Genomic DNA, 21,903 nt, shown 5'->3' with positions numbered 1-21,903 from the left:
CATACTGTATGCTTCCTGTTGTTGTCCGTTAGGATACTCGCATATAGCTCAGCATTGAGACCACACCAATCCTGGTCAAGTATCCAATACCTTTGGCTGTAAAACAACCCCATATCATCAGGCTTCCCCCACCGAACATGACAATTCCTTCAATTTATCGATCTGTTAGCCTCCTTTTTCCTTGTTTCTTCCAGACCCATTTGCACCCATCAGTCCAGTCTATTGACTTTCGTCTCATCGCTCCAAATCACCTGTTTCCAATCTTCTACTGTCAACTGTTCATAATTTTTTGCAAACTCAAGCCGACGCTTCATATGATGATATTGAAGTCAAAACATTGTCACCTTTTTTCAGGTCACCATACCAGACTTGTGTAAAGTGCATTGCACAGTGCTTGCATGGACGTCTGTGATCTCACTATTACAAAGCATACGAGCCACCTCCACTGCCGTGTTTGTCGCACCAGAACTGATAGACCTTGTGATGACTAATATTTTGCCTGGATGTCCACCTCTTGGCTTTGGAATGGATGGGTGGAGTTCATTTCATATTCTTCCAACTGTCATGGCACTCACATGATGCAGTTTGGCAACTTTCTTGGCCAAAATACTGCCATTGATGAGCTGGATGATGCTGTTTCTCTTTACTTGAGAAATCCTCTTAATGGGTGCTCCTGGATAGTGTTGATCTTGAATATTCTAATTGCAAATTTTTATTGCGAATATCGGCACTTTGAGAATTCGCGAAGATGTAGAATATAGTGATATATATTCGCAATCGCAAATATGATAATTTTTTTTTTTATCAGTAACCTCCCTTCTTGCAGGCTGCAATATCTTTGTCAGAGCTTAGCAACATCCCTAGCAACCAATAGGAAAGTTGCCTACCCCTTTACTATATAAGAACATCCCCAGCAGCCATTCTCTGCAGTTTTTTTGCAGTTCTGAGAGAGAGAGCAGTGTCATTGCTGTGCTCTGTGCTTTCATCTGGATCCTATTCCTTTAGTGATGGACGAACATCTGCCGGACTGTTTGCGAACGCGATCAAATGTTCGCGAACCGCAAGTTTGTGGCGGGTCCCATTAATTTTAGTGGCAGGCGAACCTGAAAAACCTTCAGCTCATATTTGCAGCCAAGAAATACTTACTAGAAGTGCACAAATAGCCCCACAACATGGACAGTGACATACCAGATGTATTATTCGAATTTGCAAACTCCATTCATTCTTTTTGTCAATGCGAAATATTGGCAATATGATTTTCGCGTACGCACATGCGCAAATGCACTATACTGGTATATACCACCCCGCTTCAATCAGTTTTTTTGGGGGGCGACTGGTATATCACACCAGTAGAAATTATTTGTTCCAATAACGCTTGTCCCTCTATATACCTGCAGTATCGCAGCAGAACTGCACACAACTGCCGCACAATACAAATGCACTATAATATACTTTCTAACATAGAAAGTACATTATAACATTGTACAAGGAAGGCAATCCATTAGAATATACATAAAGATAAAACGTAACCTTTAATAATGTTACTATGAGGGTCTATTGACACGTCCGTAAGTGTTTTGTGGATCCGCACATCGCCGGCACTATAATAGAAAATGCCTAATCTTGTCTGCAATTGCGGACAAGGATAGGACATGTTCTATTTTTTGGCGGAAACGGAAGTGCGGATCTGCAAATGCGGTTGCGGACAGCACATTCCGGCCCCGTTGAAAATGAATGGGTCTGCACCCGTTCCGCAAAATTGCGGAACGGATGCGGAACCATTTTGCGGACGTGTGAATGGAAAAGATATCCCTCAAAATGAAAATAAATTAAATTATTAAAGTTAAGCAAAAAGCATAGATGTGGTAGGCAATAACATGTGCTCGGCGGCACTAATTCAGGTGCTCGGCGGCACCAAATCAGAAACCATGTGTCCTACCACAATCCGGGGGGTTCCAGTGCACATCCATGAATCCCGGAGGGAAAACAAAAAACATCTATCCGTGGGCTAGATGATGATGTGGTATTGAAGGACAGGGTGGGCAAAGAACTGTCCCTGATATTGCCCTACAGGTGCTATTCTGGCCCTGATAGCCTAACCACAGACCACCCGCCCTAATAAGAGAGACCCCGTCCAGAACCTTACCCTATATAAAAATGGCCCTAGTAAGCCACTAGCTTCTAGTCCCCTGACTTCCAGGTGATCACTATATAGATCTATGTGTTTTTGACTCATTATAAAAGTATATTATAAGTATATCGCACCTCTCTGTGTATCACACATATAGATAGCACACCTATACCAGTCCTTAAAAAAACTTTTGTGGCCCTATTAGCTAGCGTTTGGTGTCCCTAACAGCCTGTCCATGCTCCACACAGCAACCTCTCCCTACACTGGCAAAACACTGAATGTAAAATGGCGGCCAGATCAGGTTTATTTATAAGGTAGGGGGTATGTTCATGTGCTGAAACGTCTCAATTGGCTGTCCTGTACCACCTGATGGATGTGTCATGGGTCAAAGTTCTTCACAATGTAAAAGAATATGGCGGGCGCGAATATCTCCATATGTTTGCATGTTCGGGCGAATCGCGAACACGCAAAGTTTGCCGCTTTGATATTCGCGCCCGCCATATTCGATAAAATGTGAAGTTGCATTTATTGCGCAAAAAATATGCACATCATTAGTGTCGATTTGCGCAATCGCGAAAATAATGACTGGAGATCATGAAATCTAGAATTCGAAAAATTAATTGCAAATATTATGCAAAAAAAATTGTGAAATACCACAAAAACTAATATTGCCTATGCCGCTCATCACTACTCCTGGATTCGAGCCATTGACCTTTCGCTTGGGAATCAACATACTGTAATAGCACAGTGAGCTACAGGTTGTAATTTGTAGTATTCAAGAAGAAAAAGATTGTTCCACCACCAGGAGCAAAACAGTAACAATGCAATTACATGAGAAGAATCTGCAGAACTAATCATAAGTTAAATACAGTAGTTGCAAGTCCAATTTATGTATCAGATAGCCTAAATGATTGTCTATAAAATGATGGTAGTTTCACGTTCAAAGCTGTAGTGGATGGTGAGATATGGAGCTTGAAAGTCAAATGTTCAAAACATTGTTACTCTTTTGCTTGTCACTGTGTACAGTATGTGAAGGAAGAAGCTGTTTGTAGCTGCCATATTTAGTATTTGGGATGTTAGCAGCTATTGTTAGTCCACCTGCTATGATCTGGCAACCTCATTCAGATGGATCTCTCCAAAATGTATAACTGTGCAACTGTTCCCTTTGACCTTGGCCTACATAATGTGCCGACTAAGGCCTCTTTCACACGGGCATGTGCGCCCCGTGGTCGTGCAGCGGCTCGCAAAATGCGGGCCGCAATGCGCCAGCACAGTCCGTGGGGCAGCTGCAGCGGATCGCGGACCCATTCACTTGACATGTTCTATCTTTTGCAGAACGGAAGTACGGGACGAAACCCCACAGAAGCACTCCGCTTCGTTCCGCACCATTTTGCATCTCTGGATTTGCGGACCCGATGAAGTGAATGGGTCCGTATCCGTGATGCGGAATGCCCACGGAACGGCACCCGTGTATTGCGGATCCTCAAATGCAGTCCGCAATAAGGCAATGTGGCGCACACGCCCGTGTGAAAGAGGCCGAACTTTGCATTTTACATAGTATTTTTAGGGTTATAAGTGCCTTCATCTCCTAAAAGGCTTCTTTTGATCACCTTTCATTTTTCTAAGGCTGTTTTGAATCTAGGTGATAAGGCTATATGTTTGCCAGGTATGATGACCATCTGGGTAATATCCCATTATTAGTTTGGGAGAAGGGTGGAGGTATAATAACCCCATTAACTGCTATAGACCACAAGGATTTCAGAGACATTAACCCATTATTTTACTTAGACCTCAGTTATGTTACCATAAACCCTTGAATTACCTTAGCTTATTATGGTTAATTTAAGCTTGCAGTGTTTTGGTGTCCGTCTTATAAAACTGAGCCAAACGGATCCGTCTTGGCACACAGTGTAAGTCAATGGGGATGGATCCGTTTTCACTGACACAATCTGGCACAATAGAAAACAGATCCGTCCTCAATTGACTGTCAATGGTGTTCAAGACGGATCCGTCTTGGCTATGTTAAAGATAATACAAACGGATCCGTTCTGAACGGATGCAGACGGTTGTATCATCTGAACGGTCCATGACGGATCCTCACAAAGCACAAGTGTGAAAGTAGTCATAATATGTATGAAAATTCACATAAAGGAGTTACAAATGTGAAAGTATTAAAATATTTAGAATAACATAACGTGACCAAATACCACTGATGTTAGAAAGTACTGCCATCTTCTATTGCACTTCATTTTGTAGTATTGTAGTGAGGTGACGCAAAACAAAAACAAAATTGGCTAATGAATGTCCTGAAGGCCGTGGGATCGGAAGTTGAGAAAACAAAATGTGACCAAATAGAGCCAAAGGGCCAGAGGGAAGTAAATATTATTTGACATTTCCAAATCTATTGCTCAATAAGGTCCCTGAAGGTCCTCCTTCGAGTATAAATCTCAGGCTCAAAGTTCAAAAGACTTAACACAGCAAAAGAATTTCAGGATGGTGAGTGTATTCTATTCTAGACAGACTTGTTACATATCATTCTATAACTGGGATATCAACCCAATATAAATTAAAACAAGTTATCGTTACACTTAGTACAGTTGTGTATTAGTGTTGATCACGAATATTCGAATTGCAAATTTTTATCATGAAAATAAGTACTTCGAAAGTTCGCGAATATTTAGAATATAGTGATATATATTCATAATTTCGTAAGATTTTTTTTAAATCAGTACACATGATCCCTCCCTGCTTCTAGCTTGTGGACCAATGAGAAGGCTGCAGTATCTTTGACTTTAGGAGTAGTGTTGATTGCGAATTTTCGTAATGCGAATTTTTCAATTGCCGAGTAAAAACATGATTCCTCCCTGCTTCTTGCTTGTGGGCCAATGAGTCATAGCACTATATATTATTTGTTTTTTCAAATATTCGTAATATTCTAAAACAAGAATATATAGCAATTTAGCGAATATTCAAAAAAAACGAATGTAGATCAATTTAGCTAATATAGTGCTATAATCTTTTTTTTGAATAGTTGTAATTTTTTTCCAATCTGAACTTCAGATGATAAAAAAATTACAACTACCGTATTTTTCGCCCTATAAGATGCACCGGCCCATAAGACGCACCTAGGTTTTTGGGGAGGAAAATAAGATTATTTTTTTTTTAACCAAAAGGTGTGCTTTTGGTGGGTTTGGAACTAAGGGTGGTCTGTGGATGGCACTATTACTGGGGATCTGTGGATGACGGACACTGTTATGGGTGGATCTGTGGATGACGGACACTGTTATGGGGGGAATCTGTGGATGACGGACACTGTTATGGGGGGATCTGTGGATGATGGACACTGTTACAGGGGGATCTGTGGATGACGGACACTGTTATGGGGGGGATCTGTGGATGACCGACACTGTTATGGGGGGGATCTGTGGATGACGGACACTGTTGCAGGGGGGATCTGTGGCTGGCACTGTTACAGGGGGGATCTGTGGATGGCACTGTTATATATGTGCCATCCACAGACCCCCCTCATCCCATAACAGTGCATTCCACAGACCCCCCCCAGCCCATAACAGTGCCATCCACAGACCCCCACCTCTTAACTGTGCCATCCACGGATGTTATCCACAGACCCCCCCCCCCGGCCGCCGCCCCCGCCCCCCAGTATACAAATATAAAATGTCTTATTCAATTAAAAATGATTACACATGCCCCCTCACTCCTAATAGTACCGTACATCCTAATAGCTTCTGTACAATGCCGGCAGCCAGGCCGGGCGGCCGGCGCGTCACTCACTGATGTCACTTGCCTGCGCCACCTGCTTCATTCATAAAGTAGGCGGCGCAGGCACGTGACATCAGGAAGTTACGCTGCCGCACGCCCGGCCTGCCTGCATTGTACAGAAGCTATTAGGGTGTACGGTAATAATAGGAGTGGGGGGGCATGTTTAATGACTTTTAATTGAATAAGACATTTTATATTTGTGCAGCACTGGAGTGGCGGGGCTATAGTACAGTGACTGCACCGCCCCGCCGCAATTGCCGGCCCCCAGCTCCTCCTCCCAGTCCCTCCCCCGCTCACTCGTACATCGCAGACTGCGATGTTAAACTGTCAGCATTCGCCCCATAAGACGCAGGGGCATTTTCCCCCCATTTTTTGGGGGGAAAAGTGCGTCTTATGGGGCGAAAAATACGGTATTAGACAAAGAAGATTATAGCACTTTATTAGCTAAATTGTTCTATATTCGGTTTTTTTCGAATATTCGCTATATTGCTATATATTCTTGTTTTAGAATATTACGAATATTCGAAAAAACTAAATATATTCGATATAGTGCTATATATTAGTTTTTTAGAATATTCATCATTTTTCCATCTAAAGTCATGATTCCTCCCTGCTTCTTGCTTGTGGGCCAACAAGCAAGAAGCAGGGAGGAATAATGTTTTTACTCGGCAATTGAAAAATTTGCAATAAAAATTTGCATTGCGAAAATTTGCATATTACGCGATCATTTTTCTAGTAAAAAATCGTAGAATATAACGAATATTCGATTTCTACTAAATATTCGCGAAATATCGTGAATTCGAATATGACCCCTGCTGCTCATCACTATTGTGTATATCATTTTGTTATTCTCCTAAAGACTTTTGTTGGGCAGGGGAGGTGGTTGCAGACATTTTAGGCAAGATTTTCATTTTTGCTTTAGTAAATTACTTGTTTTACCGACTAAAAATATTTTTTGTTTATTTTACGTTTTTTGTTTTGACACATAGCGAGCTGCGTACTGGCGTTTTGTGCTACATACATAAAGGCGAGCTTGCAGACAGCTCGTTCTCCAAATCCTCCTGTATTTTCCTGAATGATCATCTATGCTGAATGATAATCAAATGAAAGTTGTATTGTAATACATGCAGGTAGCAGAAGAAAAATGCTTTGAATCTTTTCATTAAAAAAATAAAAAAATCCAAAATAGCGATAATTACAGATGAGTGAATTGATCCTAAACAAACCAAGTTCGACCTGAATTTTCCAAAAATTCAAGCCAAACCAAAATCCAAAAAGCCCATTTTCCGATCAGAAGACAGGTAAGATAATGAAAGATCATATGACCCCAGTCGGTGTATGTATATACACACCAGTAGAAATTTGCCACTCAAACCATTAAAAAAAATTCCTTCATTTAATTAACCCCTTAAGGACCCCCGCCGTACATGTACGGCGTTGGTGGACGTCACTTAAGGACAAGCACCGTACATGTACGGCAGGCTGATTAAGTGCCTTCCCGATCAGCTGCACGGACCTGGCAGTCACTGACAGACGGGCCCCTGCTGCATATGCCGGCATCTGTGAAAACACTGATGCCGGCGTATTAACACCTTGTATGCCGCGGTCAAAAATGACCGCGGCATGCAGAGGGTTTGCGGAGGGTACGGGTGTCCTAAGCATCTCCATCGGATCCCCGCGCTGCAGTGGCGGGGACCCAATGGCAGAGAAGGGAAGCCCGATGCCTTCCATAGGCATCGGGGCTTGCCTTCTACGGAAGCTTGTGAGATCCAGCCCTTAGGCTGGGTCTCACAGGCAGGTTGGCAGCATACAAGCTGACATGCAATGTATTACAATACAAAATGTATTGTAATTAGTGTTGATCGAGCATGCTCTGCATCGATGCTCTGCACATGGCGGTATTCGGGCTGAATACCGCATGTGCTCGAGCACAATGCTCGAGTCCCCTCCCCACACGTTTGTTGGCTGCTACGAAGCCAATAAGCGTGCAGGTAAATACTGCTCTCTCTGTAAGGGCTCATGCACACGACAGTATTTTGCGTTCAGTATACTGGCCGTTTTTGTAGTTCAGTATGCGGTACATATACTGAACCATTCATTTCAATGGTTCAGCAAAAAAAAACTGAAGTGTCTCCGTGTGCATTCCGTTTCAGTATTTCCGTATTTCCGTAACGTGAAAAGATAGAACATGTCCTATTCTTGTCCGCAAATCACGGTGCTTGGCTCCATTCAAGTCAATGGGTCCGCAAAAAAACGGAACACATACGGAAATGCATCCGTATGTCTTCCGTTTCCGTTCCGTTTTTTGCTGAACCATCTATTGAAAATGTTATGCCCAGCCCAATTTTATCTATGTAATTACTGTATACTGTATATGCCATACGGAAAAACGGAACGGAAAAACGGACCAAAAACTGAAACACAACGGAAACAAAAAATGGAACAACGGATCAGTGAAAAACGGACCGCAAAACACTGAAAAAGCCATACGGTCGTGTGCATGAGGCCTAATGCTGTAGCCATGTTGGTTACTGGCATTACAGTGATCGGCTGGCCGGAATGCGTCATTGGGTGCTATATAGCACCCGATGATGCTTGTTTGGCTCAGTCTTAGTCAGGGAGAGCTGTGCTGAGGAAGGGACAGATGGTGTAGGGAGTGATTTATGAATATTTTTAGTAGAAAAACTTTTCAGAGACCAAAAAGTCCTTTTAAGGACTATTGTTGTGTGTGGCAGCAGCAATATCTATTTTTAGCGTGAACTGCGCTAAATAGCTAAAACTTTACAGACACAAAAGTACTTTTAAAGACTGTTGCGTGTGGCAGCAATATCTATTTTTAGCGCATCCTGCGCTAAATAGTTAGGCCGCTGCAGAGAGCGACATTAGCTGCGCCACATCTCCAGTGTAAAGGCTGCGCATCCCAAAAATATCTGACATCCAGTGTACTTTTTCCATAGACGGTGTCCGCTGCGGACAGTGACATTATCTGCACTACATCTCCTGTGTAACGTGTGCGCATCCAAAAAATATCTGACATCCAGTGTACTTTTTCCATAGACGGTGTCCGGTGCGGACAGTGACATTAGCTGCGTCACATCTCCAGTGTAAAGTGAGCGCATCCAAAAAATATCTGACATCCAGAGTACTTTTTCCGTAGACGGTGTCCGCTGCGGACAGTGACATTAGCTGCACCACATCTCCAGTGTAAACTGTGTGCATCCCAAAAAAATCTGTGACATATAGTGTACTTTTTCCGTAGACTGTGTCTTCTGCGGACAGTGACATTACCAGCGCCACATCTGCAGTGTAACGTGTGGACTTAAAAAATGTATCTGTGACATACAGTGTACTTCTTCAATAGACGGTGTCCGCTTCTGACAGTGACATTACCAGCGCCACATCTGCAGTGTAACGTGTGGACTTAAAAAATGTATCTGTGACATACAGTGTACTTCTTCAATAGACGGTGTCCGCTTCTGACAGTGACATTACCAGCGCCACATCTGCAGTGTAACGTGTGCGCAGAAAAAATATATATCTGTGACATACAGTGTACTTTTTCCGTAGACGGTGTCTGCTGCGAACAGTGACATTACCAGCACCACATCTGCAGTGTAACGTGTGCGCTAAAAAAATTATCTGTAACATAGAGTGTACTTTTTTGTGTAGACGCTGCGAACAGTGACATTACCGGTGGTACCTCTCCTGTATAACGTTTCCTCATCCCAAATACCTGTGACATTCCCTGAAATTTTTTATTAGCCGCTGGTGACAGCATTGACATTATCTGCGTGATATCTCCTGTGTGACGTTTCCACGTCCCAAATACCTTTTTAAATTTGTTTGCGCATACACTTCCTAATCCTATGCTACTGTACGTGGATAAGTAAAAGCATTTTAAAGTTATTACCACATAAAGTGACACATATCAGATTTGCAAAAAATGGCCTGGTCCTTAAGGTGAAAAATGGCAGGGTCCTGAAAGGGGTTAACCACCAGTCAGTGTTTGTTTTGTTTTTTCTTTTCATCTCTGCTTTTTTGTGGTCTAGTTGCATTTTTTAAAGGCATCATTTTGAGATTTATATAATGTATTGTATAAATTTTAGAATTTTTGGGAAGAGCAAGAGCAATGCCACCATTGTTTTTATGTTTTCTTTATATGCCGTTCACTTTGGTATAAATAACAGGATAACGTTATTCTGTGGGTCATTGAGATTATGGCAATACAAAATAAAAAATTTAATGTACAGTATTTTACTTTTCCAAAATGTAAGCACTTTTTTACAAAATGATTTGAATGGCACCATTCAAAGACTCAACATTTACTTATAGATAGCTTGCTTTTTGTAGGAGGACTTTCACTGGTACCACTCTGGGGTTCATATGATTTATTAATCAGTTTTTATTTTATTTTTTGCATGGCAGAGTGAACAAAGAGCAACAATACTGGCATTTATTTTATTTTTTTATTTTTACGTGTTTACCATGCAGAATACATAATGTGTTCGATTTATTGCAGGGGTCATAAAGGATGCAATGATATTGATATCAATTACACATAGGGGCACATTATTAAGAGCAGCAATTTAGACGCTGGTCTTAATTGTGCCTGTGCTGGCCTCTACATAACTTTGTTCCTTCCTCCAGCAGGACGTGTAATAATGCAGTGTTGCATTTGAATTAAGTCAATCGGAATAAAGTATATAAAAAAAGAATAAATAAATGATGGGAGGTGAATAAGGAAGAAAGTGGGTAAATGTGTTCTTGGATACTTAAAGGGGTTATCCCATGACTATTGTAAAAAATAAAAATCAGACATCATATAGGACATGACAATCTTTTTCTAGCAAACATAGAACCAGCTCTGTAACTCACATGGATCCAGAGATCTCCCCATTCATTGCTCTGCTAGATTTATATCAAGCTGGCAGCTCAGGGGGAATGTCTTTTCTGATACAGCTAAGGAGACGTGTCCATGCTCTCCCGATCACAGCTCAGGAGGCAGTTGAAGGATGAAACTGAGCATGTGCGGCCTTCTCAGTGAGCAGGTCAAAGAAAAAAGAAAAAACAAACAACAGGTGGCGCTATACAGATACATTTTATTGGATAACTCAGTGACTATACTACATTTTTATATGCAATTACAAAAGTATTCATATCCATTTGCTGGTTTGAAAACTGTTGAATATTTTTCGGGGGACAACCTCTTTAATAAACTTCCACACTGAAACCTTCAAGTATCCTTCAGTAATCGGTGGACCAGGGTTATTAAATATGAAATGGTAATTATATTGTTAGCCAGGCAGGAACTCTCTGGGACGTTCATGTGCTTGTACTCATCTACATTTTGTCTGTACTAAATGGCATATCTATCCTTCTTATAGCAGTCACGAGAAGTGACGTCTCAATGCACAGCATGCAGATTACACAGCAGAATTACTATTAGCACTGGGGACCAAGACAACTCCTTGAACGATTATAAAGATTATAGCCACTTTCAAAACCAACCTTTAGATCCGATGTATATAGAAGGAAAACTAAAGGAATTTTGCAATAGGTTTTAAATGATTAAAACATTTCCTCTGTAGCTCATATATAGACCTATGTGTCTCCATGGTAACAAAGTGGTTTGAAACAAGGTTGGGCGTCACTCAATATCGGGCATCAAATAGACAAAGACAGAGATAGATGTCTGAAAATATTATTTATCTCATATTGCAACATATTATATAAAAATACACATAAAATACATAAAATACTCTAAAAGCGCATGTAGCCTCCTGGGAATCGCATATGTTGGACCGCTAAAATAAATTGCCGAAGTCCATATTGCGTCAGTGTCCTTAAAGTTCATATACCAATCATATGGTGGAGCAAAGAAAGAATGATTAATTATATAGTTCACAGGGTACTTTACGGCTCCTTCAGGCTGTTTGTTCTTAGAAGTGCGGCTGCTCTACTTTGAGCTGTAAGGACCTGTGAGTCCGGTCTTTTTCATAGGGAGATCCCCGTTCACTGGATGTTGCTTTAAAGTGTAGTCTGTAGCTTTGACCTTCCAGGACCTTCCGGTGGCGTCCCACGTGGTTTCACTGAATAGGTCAGGTGACTTACAATTTCCAGGCGGGGTTTTCGAATTTGTACAGCGTCCGATCGTAATTTTCAAAGTCTTCCTTATTATGTCCCACACTGTCACTTAGCCATACGCGTTTCGGGGTCAATGGCCCCTTCCTCAGTGGTACAGACAGTGGGGTTGGGGTGTCCTTTTTATATCATCTTTAATTGGTTAGATGCATGCTGGGACAGTGGGGGACTGGAAGACCAGGATATGGACTTTCGTTTTATAGCGATTCCAGTTCATATTCATATATGCACAACATTGCGGTTTTTAGTTTCCAATATATAAGGCTACATTGTTATCTCATTACACGTTTAAAATATACCTTTAATAAATATATATACGAAATAAAAATAAGAATTAAGATAAGAGGTGCAACATATACATATACTTTCAGAAATTGTGCATAGACGCCACTATGATTTAAGTGCGTTTTCAATGCGGTTCACTAAAAATGATGCAATAAGTAACCAAGGTTATAATCAGCTAGGGATTCATAGGTGTATCCCATTTTATATTCATTTTCATCAAAGCTATTCAATATGTACATACAGAATCCAATACATGAACAATCATTAGTTAAAAATACATAAATAAATGAATACTACTATTATTTTGTTAAAAACCGCCTTGCTAGGGTTTGAATTACCCAAATATTCCATACCTTGCTATTCTCCATGGTAACAGACTGCAAATAAACTCTGTAGTCTGATACTTTAATCATATGACCATCTATTTATTCCCTATTGTCCCCTACATGTTATGACTACCAAGAGTATGTTTGTAGTGTGTTACCATGAGGTACATAGGTTTGTATAGAAGCAGTAGAAATCAAATTAAAACTAATGGGGTCATTTATCAAACTGGTGTAAAGTAGAACTGGCTTACTTGCCCATAGCAACCAACCAGAATCCACCTTTTATTTTGCAAAGGAGCTGTCAAAAATGAAAGGTGGAATCTGATTGGTTGCTATGGGCAACTAAGTCAGTGCTACTTTACAACAGTTTGATACATGACTATACATTTTTCATGAGGTCATATTGCAGCATTGGTTTTATTTTATGTTAGATACACTGGGACAATAAAAAAAATTAGACAATGAAGAAATGTACAAATATCTCATTTATTATCTTTGCATTTCTGACTGGTAATACTGTATATTTACATTTAAGAAATACCTTGTGGCAGTTGTATTTGGTGCTGGAATCCTTGTGGCTATAAGCAACGCAGCCTGTTTCCGTTCTGACAACAAAATTATATTCGGCCAAGAACCTAAAGGTGAGTGTGAGTGAATCTACCATAGATTAGCAGTTCATTATTATTATAAAACAGTTTTGAGGTTTTACTAGTTTTGAAACTCTCGTAGTATTTTTTCGTGGGTTAGCTAGTAGTGTACTAATGTCTATTACAGTGTCGATGTAGGTCACGGACGGATCTAATTTCCCCTCGGGAACAGGGAAACAGAAAAAGAGAGAGAGAGCGCACAATAGTGTAATATGTTCAACCGGATAGGGATATCAAAGTGAGAAATATCCAAACTCACCTTATGGAGTTGTGCTCCGGCAGGCACAACTCTACTGAAAACTTTGATGGAAATAAGACCTTTAGACACCAGGACTGCAGCCGCAGGTTTTGTGGTCTCTTGGATGGGATGTCCAGTCCCCCAAAAGAAATTCGTGGTGAAGAAAAGAGGTTCTGCGTCGGCGCGAAATCACTAGTGGAAGCGGTCTTATAGATGTAATCTTCTTTTAATCAGAAACAACGCGTTTCGGGGATCAAAGACTCCCCTTCATCAGGTTTCACAAACATATCATATACAGTGTCGAGTCACACAGAGAAAACAGATGGTGGTTATTAACAATACACACTCACATCGGGTCAATGTCACTAGCACAGGGGTCAGTATTGGGTCCTATTCTCTAGAATATATTTATTAATGATCTTGTAGAAGGGCTACACAATAAAATATAATTTTTTGAAGATGACACTAAACTGTTAAAAGTAATTAACACAGAAGAGGACAGTATACTGCTACAGAGGGATTTAGACAGATTGGAGGCTTGGGCAGAGAAGTGGCAGATGATGTTTACCACTGACAAATGTAAGGTCATGCACATGGGAAGGAATAATGCAAGTCACCCGTACATACTAAATGGTAAAACACTGGGTAACACTGACATGGAAAAGGATCTAGGAATTTTAGTGAACAGCAAACTAAGCAGTAAAAACCAGTGTCAGGCAGCTGCTGCCAAGGCCAATAAGATAATGGGTTGCATCAAAAGTGGCATAGATGCCCGTGACGAGAATATACTACTACCACTTTACAAATACCTTGTCAGACCGCACATAGAGTACTGTGTATAATTGTGGGCTCCAAAATATTGTCAAAATTAGTGTTATTCAGTTTATACAAAAGTGTATGTATAATATCAGGGGTCAGTACAGAGATCTCTCCCATTATCTATTTATACCCAGGACTGTGACTGTGATGAGGGGACATCCTCTGCCTCAGAGGAAAGAATGTTTCTACACAAACATAGGAGAGTATTCTTTACTGTAAGAGCAGTGAGATTGTGGAACTCTATGCCTGAGGAGGTGGTGATGGTGAATTAACAAAAAAAGTTCAAGAGGGACCTGAGTGTATTTCTGTGTATTCTAAATGTAATAATATTATAGGTTATAGTTATTAGATTTCTGGAGAAGGGTCAGTAATCCAGGCAGTTATTCTGATAGCCTGATTGGAGTCGGGAGGGAAATGTTTCCACTAAAATGAGGAAATTTGCCTTCTACCTCATGGGATTTTTTAACTTCCTCTGGGTCAACTTGCAGGATAACAGCTTTATAAACTTTGTTACTATGTTACAGTATTATGAACATAAGCTAATATCCAGAGTAACGCTGTGTCTAGCATGGACAATCAACATGTGCAGTACCACAGAGCTGCTGTGTTGCTATGTTCTGTAGTCTTAATTCATGTTATGTAATGTATATCTAGCATAGCAAGGTACAGTTGGCACAGCCAGGGTTAGTGGTTGTTAGTAGCTCCTTAGCCCCTGAAGACGCCACATCGGTGGTGAAACATGTCGGGGGAGCTGCAAGTTTAGGTTTTAGAGACAGTGCAGTGTGCTTGGAGTCCGGCCCCCGGTGCGCTGCAGACACTGGGTTAGCCGAGACAAATAGTTACGCTCTATCCTCAAGAGGAATCAAGGGATAAGAGCGATACAGACTCGATCCACTCTGATGCAGGATTGACGGAGATCTATATCTCAGACTTGGGCTGTAGATATTCCTGTCAAACTGAAGCAGGGCAATACAACTTGATCAACTCCTCAGGACAGAGTTGTAGCTATACAAAGGATAGAGACTGCAAATATAAGCAGTAATAACAAATCAAATAGAATCATTACTGTCACCAAGCACCATAGCACTGGAATTTTATATTCTTTTTCTTTTCTATTTTCCCGTAATTTTTTAAAGAATACCAAATAAATGTTACATTTTAAAACAGACCTTAAACGGGAACTTATTAGCCGCCAGGCTATTTGAACCTTAATAATGTAAATCCCGGGTCCAAAGGGTCCTTGAAAGGATGCCTTGTTCATGTTACTAACTAACCCTTTCTAACAAAAACAGATATGTCAGTAACCATACTTTGTGTCCCTCTGTATAATGGGCAAAACACCAGTGAACCTCACATTTCTAGTCTAATCTCCTTAACTGAAACACCATTCTGTCAGTTACAGATGTAGCAGTGTTAACAGTTGTACTTGGTGAGTTATCACATCTAGTTAACACGTTATGATTGTGACTGTTAACTCTGCTACATCTGTAGCTCTCAGGGAAGTCATTAACACAGAGGTATTCTCAAGGCCCCTTTACTCAGGCAGACAATTAGGCAACGATTATGAAGGACTGCTCTTAAGAACGCTTGTTCCCAATCATTCTGGTTGATGACTTGATGATTAAACAAATGCTCATCAATCAGATGAAGGCATTGCTGTGCAGACACCTAAATTGTATCATTTCTGGGCAGCAGATTGTGCTGTCTAGACAGCGATCTGCTGTCCAGAAACAATGATTCTCAATGGTGACAAGCGATCGCAGTACCAATCCTTCGTCCCCATACAGTGGTGGTAATTGTTGAATGTAGATGAAGCTCTCACCTCTTCTGATGAGCAGGCAATTATCAGGAACAAATTTAAAGAGACCTTTTACTTTTTCTCCATGTATTTTGGATGTTTACTCAATGTACTCAATAAAAAAACATGAACAGTACAACTACTGTATGTTTTATTAGTTTGGTGTTTGTAATTCTAACGTAGATAACTATCAGGCCACGTCATAATAATAATTAGAGATGAGCGAATTTCAAAAAAATTCAATTCAGTTGGTTCGACAAATTTTTCTAAAAGATTTGATTTGATCCGAATTTATTTGTGGTGGAGAGCCTGTAAAGTGGTATAAAACACTGTGTCTTGCTGTAACACGCAAAGGGAGTCTGCTGTGGTAGTGAAACAATACTGTGAGTCCGTATGACACGCAGATGACAGACGTAGCTATTAGAATCACTTCGCACTTCACTCATTTGGTCAATTACGGGGGGAAAAACTGACCAAATAACTTAAGTGTGAACTCACCCTTACAGGTCAATGTTAGCGCCAGGTATAAAGAACCATGCAGAGGCCCAAGATCCTACTATAGCGTGAAAGAGCACACTCCGTTTACACCGTCGTTAGCTGATTCCACATAGATGTTTACAGAACCTGTTCTATTAAACGCTTATACAAGTAGAGCCCCCCTGACAGAGTGCAGAGGGGGTCAGCAGTAGGTTTGTGTTGATGTCACTGAGAGGGATGAGCGGACCCGTGGATGTTTAAGTTCACCGGGTTCGGACGAACTTCAGGTCAAATTTCGGGTTCGGGACCCGAACTTGACTCGAACTAGAACCCGAACCCCATTGAAGTCAATGGGGACCTGAACTTTGGTGCACTAAAATGGCTGTAAAATAGTCGTAGTAAGGGCTAGAGGGCTGCAAAAGGAAGCAAAATGGGGGTAAGAGCAGGACAGTTGCCCTGAAACAAATGTGGATAGGGAAATTACTTAAAATAACATAGAATAGAAAAAAAATATAATAATTTTGAACTAGGAGGCAGAGGTCAAAGTGGAGTTGTCACGGTCTCTCCTGTGACAGGGGTCAGAAGATCTAAGAGACTAGCTGCACGTGATGTGATCTGACAGCCTCTATGGTTTCACTTGTTTCTGTGTTGTTGCTGGGTATGACCACACCTCTGATCTCAGGTGTAGCCTAAGTGCTTATTCCAAATCCTCTATTTTGTCTGGCCTCACCCATCATGCTATGCGGTTGATCCTTTCTGGTTGTGAAGAGCTGGTGTCTGGTTCTCCTCTGAGTTCCTGCTCGACTGCATACTGTGGAGTTAAGTGTCTTTTCCCTATTTCTTGTTCGTGGTATTCCCCTACCTTTTGGTGCTAGGCCTGAGAGAGTCTCCTGTTCCTTCAGCAGGGAAGGAACAGGTCATCTCTAGAGTTGAGTGGACACCTGGATGTTCGGGTTCGACGGGTTCAGCCGAACTTCACAAAATAAGTCAATGGGGACCCAAACTTTTGAGCACTAAAATGGCTCAAAAAATGTGATGGAAAGGGCTAGAGGGCTGCAAATGCCAGCAAAATGTGGTTAAGAGCATGGTAAGTGTGCTGCAAACAAATGTGGATAAGGAAATGACTTAAAATTACATAAAATACGTAAAAATAAAAAATAATAATAATTGATCTAGGAGGACGAGGTCCATATGGAGTAGGAGGTTGAGGAGGCAGTGGATGTGGCGGTGTAGGTGGAAGCGGCAGTAGAGGAGGAGGTAGCCTACACTGGTTTTTAGTTTTAATTATTTGAATTTTTTTTTAAATTAGGGTACACCCCGAAACATTGGGAAATATAACCTGTGATAACCCCCTCAAGCCGTGCTAAACAAACGTTCAGAGAATACACTGGCTGCAGGGCAGGCCAGCACCTCCAAGGCGTAAAGGGCAAGCTCAGGCCATGTGCCCAGTTTGGAGACCCAGAAGTTGAAAGGGTCAGACCCATTAGTCAGTACGTGTAGGCGTGTGCACACATACTGCTCCACCATGTCACACGTCCCCGTGATGTCCACGATCCAATTGGATATCTGCTCTATCAACTTTCGATGTTCTTTTCTGCGCCTACCATGTTGAGCACGGTTAGCGGCGAATCAGGGTTCCACGCCGGAGAGGGAGCGTGAGAAAGGGAGACCACATCCAAGGGAGGTTAATTGTTAGAAATTAAATATTATTCAGCGGAAAAGTCGAATAAATTATTGAAGCGCAAATGTGGGACAAGTTGTTAAAGTTTAAGCATTGAATGAAAGGAGGGGGCGCGCATCAATTAAAGAAGAATTTTTGAAATTTAATTCCCTATCACCTATGCAAAGCAGGGGTTTAATCACGGCAAAAATTGTCAAATGTCACCCAAGAATGTAACAGACAAGTTAGAGAAATGTTTTTACCTCTCTACTAGGTATATCAGAGGTACATCACTGCCAAAAATTTGTGAATTTCACCTGAAAATGTAGCAGACAAATTAGTGAAATGTTACCTGTCTAATAGGTAGAGCAAGGGTATATCACACCCAAAAATTGGTGAATTTCACCCGAATATTTAACAGACAAATTATAGAATTTTTTTTACCTGTCTACTAGGTATAGCAGTGGTATATCACACCCATAAATTGGTGAATTTCACCCGAAAATGTAACAGACTAATTAGTGAAATGACATAAAATAAAATACGTACAAATAAAAAGAAATAAACTTGATTTATGAGTTGGAGGTCCATATGGAGTAGGAGTTTGAAGAGGCGGTGTAGGTGGAAGCCACGGTGGAGGAGGACGAGGTAGCTAACACTGGTTTTTGGTTTTAATTTATTTATTTTTTATTTTTTTAATTAGGGTACACTCCAAAAGAGTGGGAAATATCCAAAATACAACAATGAGCAATTGCGATGTAGTATAACAATGGCTGGTTAAGGCCGGTATGCATGTCTATTCTGCACAAGGTACGGACAAGTCCTGTGGAAACCATGCCTGGTTCATTTTAATGAACGTGAGCTTGTCCTCATTGGCTGTGGACAGGCGGCTGCGCTTGTCTGTGATAACTCCCCCTGCCGTGCTGAACACACGTTCAGATAATACACTGGCTGCAGGGCAGGCCAGCACCTCCAAGGCGTAAAGGGCAAGCTCAGGCCATGTGCCCAATTTGGAGACCAAAAAGTTGAGGGGGCAGACCCGTCATTCAGTACCTGTAGGCGTGTGCACACATACTGCTCCACCATGTTGGTGAAATGCTGCCTCCTGCTAAAACGTTCCATATCAGCTGGCGGTGCTGGTTGTTGTGGCGTGCTAACAAAACTTTTCCACATTTCAGCCATGCTAACTCTGCCTTCTGAGGTGCGGGTGGTGCCCCAGCTACGTTGTCGACCTCTTCCTCCTCCTATGCCTTCTCCTTGTGCTTCCACTGTGCCCCCGCTGTCAGGTGGTAATGCCACCAGCAGCGCGTCTACCAGCAAGCACTTGTACTCGCGCATCTTGCGATCACGCTCCAGTGAAGGAATTAAAGACGGTTCGTTGTCCTTGTAACGGGGATCCAGCAGTCTGGCCACCCAGTAATCAGCACAGGTTAGAATGTGGGCAACTCGGTGGACGTTGCGGAGACACTGCAGCATATAATCGCTCATGTGTGCCAGGCTGCCAAGAGGCAACGAAAAGCTGTACTCTGTGGGAGGTGTATCGTCTGTGTCCTCTGTATCCCCCCGGCCACGCACCAGTGATGGCCATAAGCTGGTTTAGGTGCCACCCTCCTCCTCCTCATCCTCCATCTCGTCATCCTCCAGAACTGTGCCCTGGCTGGACAATTGTGTACCTGGCGTTTGTGTGTGCAGGAATTCCCCCTCAGAGCCACTTGTGAATGACTGGCCGGAAACCCTATGAAATGATCCCTTCTCCTCCTCCTGTGCCACATCCTCTTCCATCATAGCCAACACCGTTTTTTCAAGGAGGCATAGAAGTGGGATAGTAACGCTGAGAACGGCGTTATCGGCACTGGCCATGTTGGTGGAGTACTCGAAACAGCGCAACAAGGAACACAGGTTTCTCATGGAGGCCCAGTCATTGGTGGTGAAGTGGTGCTGTTCCGCAGAGCGACTCACCCGTGCGTGCTGCAGCTGAAACTCCACTATCGCCTGCTGCTGCTCGCACAGTCTGGCCAGCATTTGCAAGGTGGAGTAACACCTTGTGGGCACGTCGCATATGAGGCGGTGAGCGGGAAGGCCGAAGTTACGCTGCAGCGCTGACAGGCGAGCAGCAGCAGGGTGAGAACGCCGAAAGCGCACACAGACAGCCCACACTTTATGCAGCAGCTCTGACATATCGGGGTAATTTTTAAGGAACCTCTGCACCACCAAATTCAGCACATGCGCCAGGCAAGGGATGTGCGTCAAACCGGCTAGTCCCAGAGCCGCTACGAGATTTCGCCCATTATCGCACACCACCAGGCCGGGCTTGAGGCTCACTGGCACAAAACACTCATCGGTCTGTTGTTCAAGGCCCGTCCACAGTTCCTGCGCGGTGTGGGGTTTGTCCCCCAAAACTGCCTGCTGTCGTTTACCCCTGGCTGTGCTGAAGTTGGTGGTGAAGATGTTGCGCTGACCGGCTGAGGAGGCGGTAGAGGATGAGGAAGTGGAGTAGGAGGAGGAAGCAACCGGAGGCAAAGAGAAGCGCCCTGCAATCCTCGGTGGTGGAAGGACATGCACCAAACTGCTATCCGCCTCAGGCCCAGCCGCCACTGCATTTACCCAGTGTGCTGTTAGGGAGATATAACGTCCCTGACCGTGTTTACTGGTCCACATATCCGTAGTTAGCTGGACTTTGAAACAGATGGCGTTGCGCAGTGCACACCTGATTTTGTCCCCCACTTGGTTGTGCAGGGAATGGATGGGTCCCCTGGAAAAGTAGTGGTGGCTGGGCACGACGTACTGTGGGACAGCCACCGCCATAAGGCTTTTAAAGCTCTCCGTCTCCACCAGACGGAATGACGGCATTTCTTGGCCAGTAATTTTGAAATGCTGGCATTCAGGGCCAGGGATCGCGGGAGAGTAGGGGGGCAATTCCACTTCCACTCCAGTGTTTGGGAGATGGAGAGCTGAACGCTTCCGTGGGACATTGTGGATATGCTTGGTGACCCAGGTAGTGGTGTTGCTGGCAGATCCTCTATTTGCGGGGTAGCAGGTGCCACTGTCACTCCAGAGGTGGATGAAGAGGCCGAGACTGCAGCAGAAGAGGAAGCAGGAGGAGCCAGAGACCTTTCTTTGTTTTTGAGGTGTCTACTCCACTGCAGCTCGTGCTTTGCACTTAGATGCCTGGTCATGCAGGTTGTGTTCAGGTTTAGAACGTTTATGCCTCGCTTCAGGCTCTGATTGCACAGCGTGCAAACCACTCATGTCTTTGCCACGCCAGGGAACTCCTTGGAGCTGGCTTTGGTGTGGTCTGTCTTTTGCTGCGGTGGGCAGTAGCAGGCGTACTGTCTAGGGGACGGCCGCTCCGCTTTTTCACCCTGCTACCTCTTCTGCTGTGCTGGTGGCTCTGTGCGACCACCACCTCTTCCTCCGAACTACACAGGTCACTCGCATGACCTTGATTCCATGTGGGGTCGAGGACCTAATCATCCTCCACATCATCTTCCATCCAGTCTTCGCCCCTGCCCTCCTTGTCGGTCTGCACACTTTCGAAAGCCCCAGCAGTTAGCACCTGTGTTTCATCATCATCCGAGACGTGCTGCGGTGGTCCTCCCAT

At 42.8% G+C, this 21,903-nt stretch overlaps 1 protein-coding gene across 1 annotated transcript in view; it reads left to right on the top strand.

Annotated features, from left to right (window-relative positions):
* Positions 1-4,602: 4,602 nt before the first annotated feature.
* The window catches only part of LOC121004829 (beta-microseminoprotein-like), a 35,302-nt gene continuing 18,001 nt past the window's right edge, over positions 4,603-21,903 (top strand). The window contains exons 1-2 of the mRNA XM_040437202.1: positions 4,603-4,627; positions 13,199-13,304. Of these exons, the coding sequence (XP_040293136.1) occupies positions 4,625-4,627; positions 13,199-13,304 (109 nt within the window). The 5' untranslated portion in view covers positions 4,603-4,624. The remainder of the gene's footprint in view (positions 4,628-13,198; positions 13,305-21,903) is intronic.

This window comes from Bufo bufo, chromosome 6 (assembly GCF_905171765.1).
Source record: "Bufo bufo chromosome 6, aBufBuf1.1, whole genome shotgun sequence".
NCBI lineage: Eukaryota > Metazoa > Chordata > Amphibia > Anura > Bufonidae > Bufo > Bufo bufo.
Note: the sequence above shows the minus strand (reverse complement) of the source record. Positions and strands in the feature narration are given on the sequence as shown.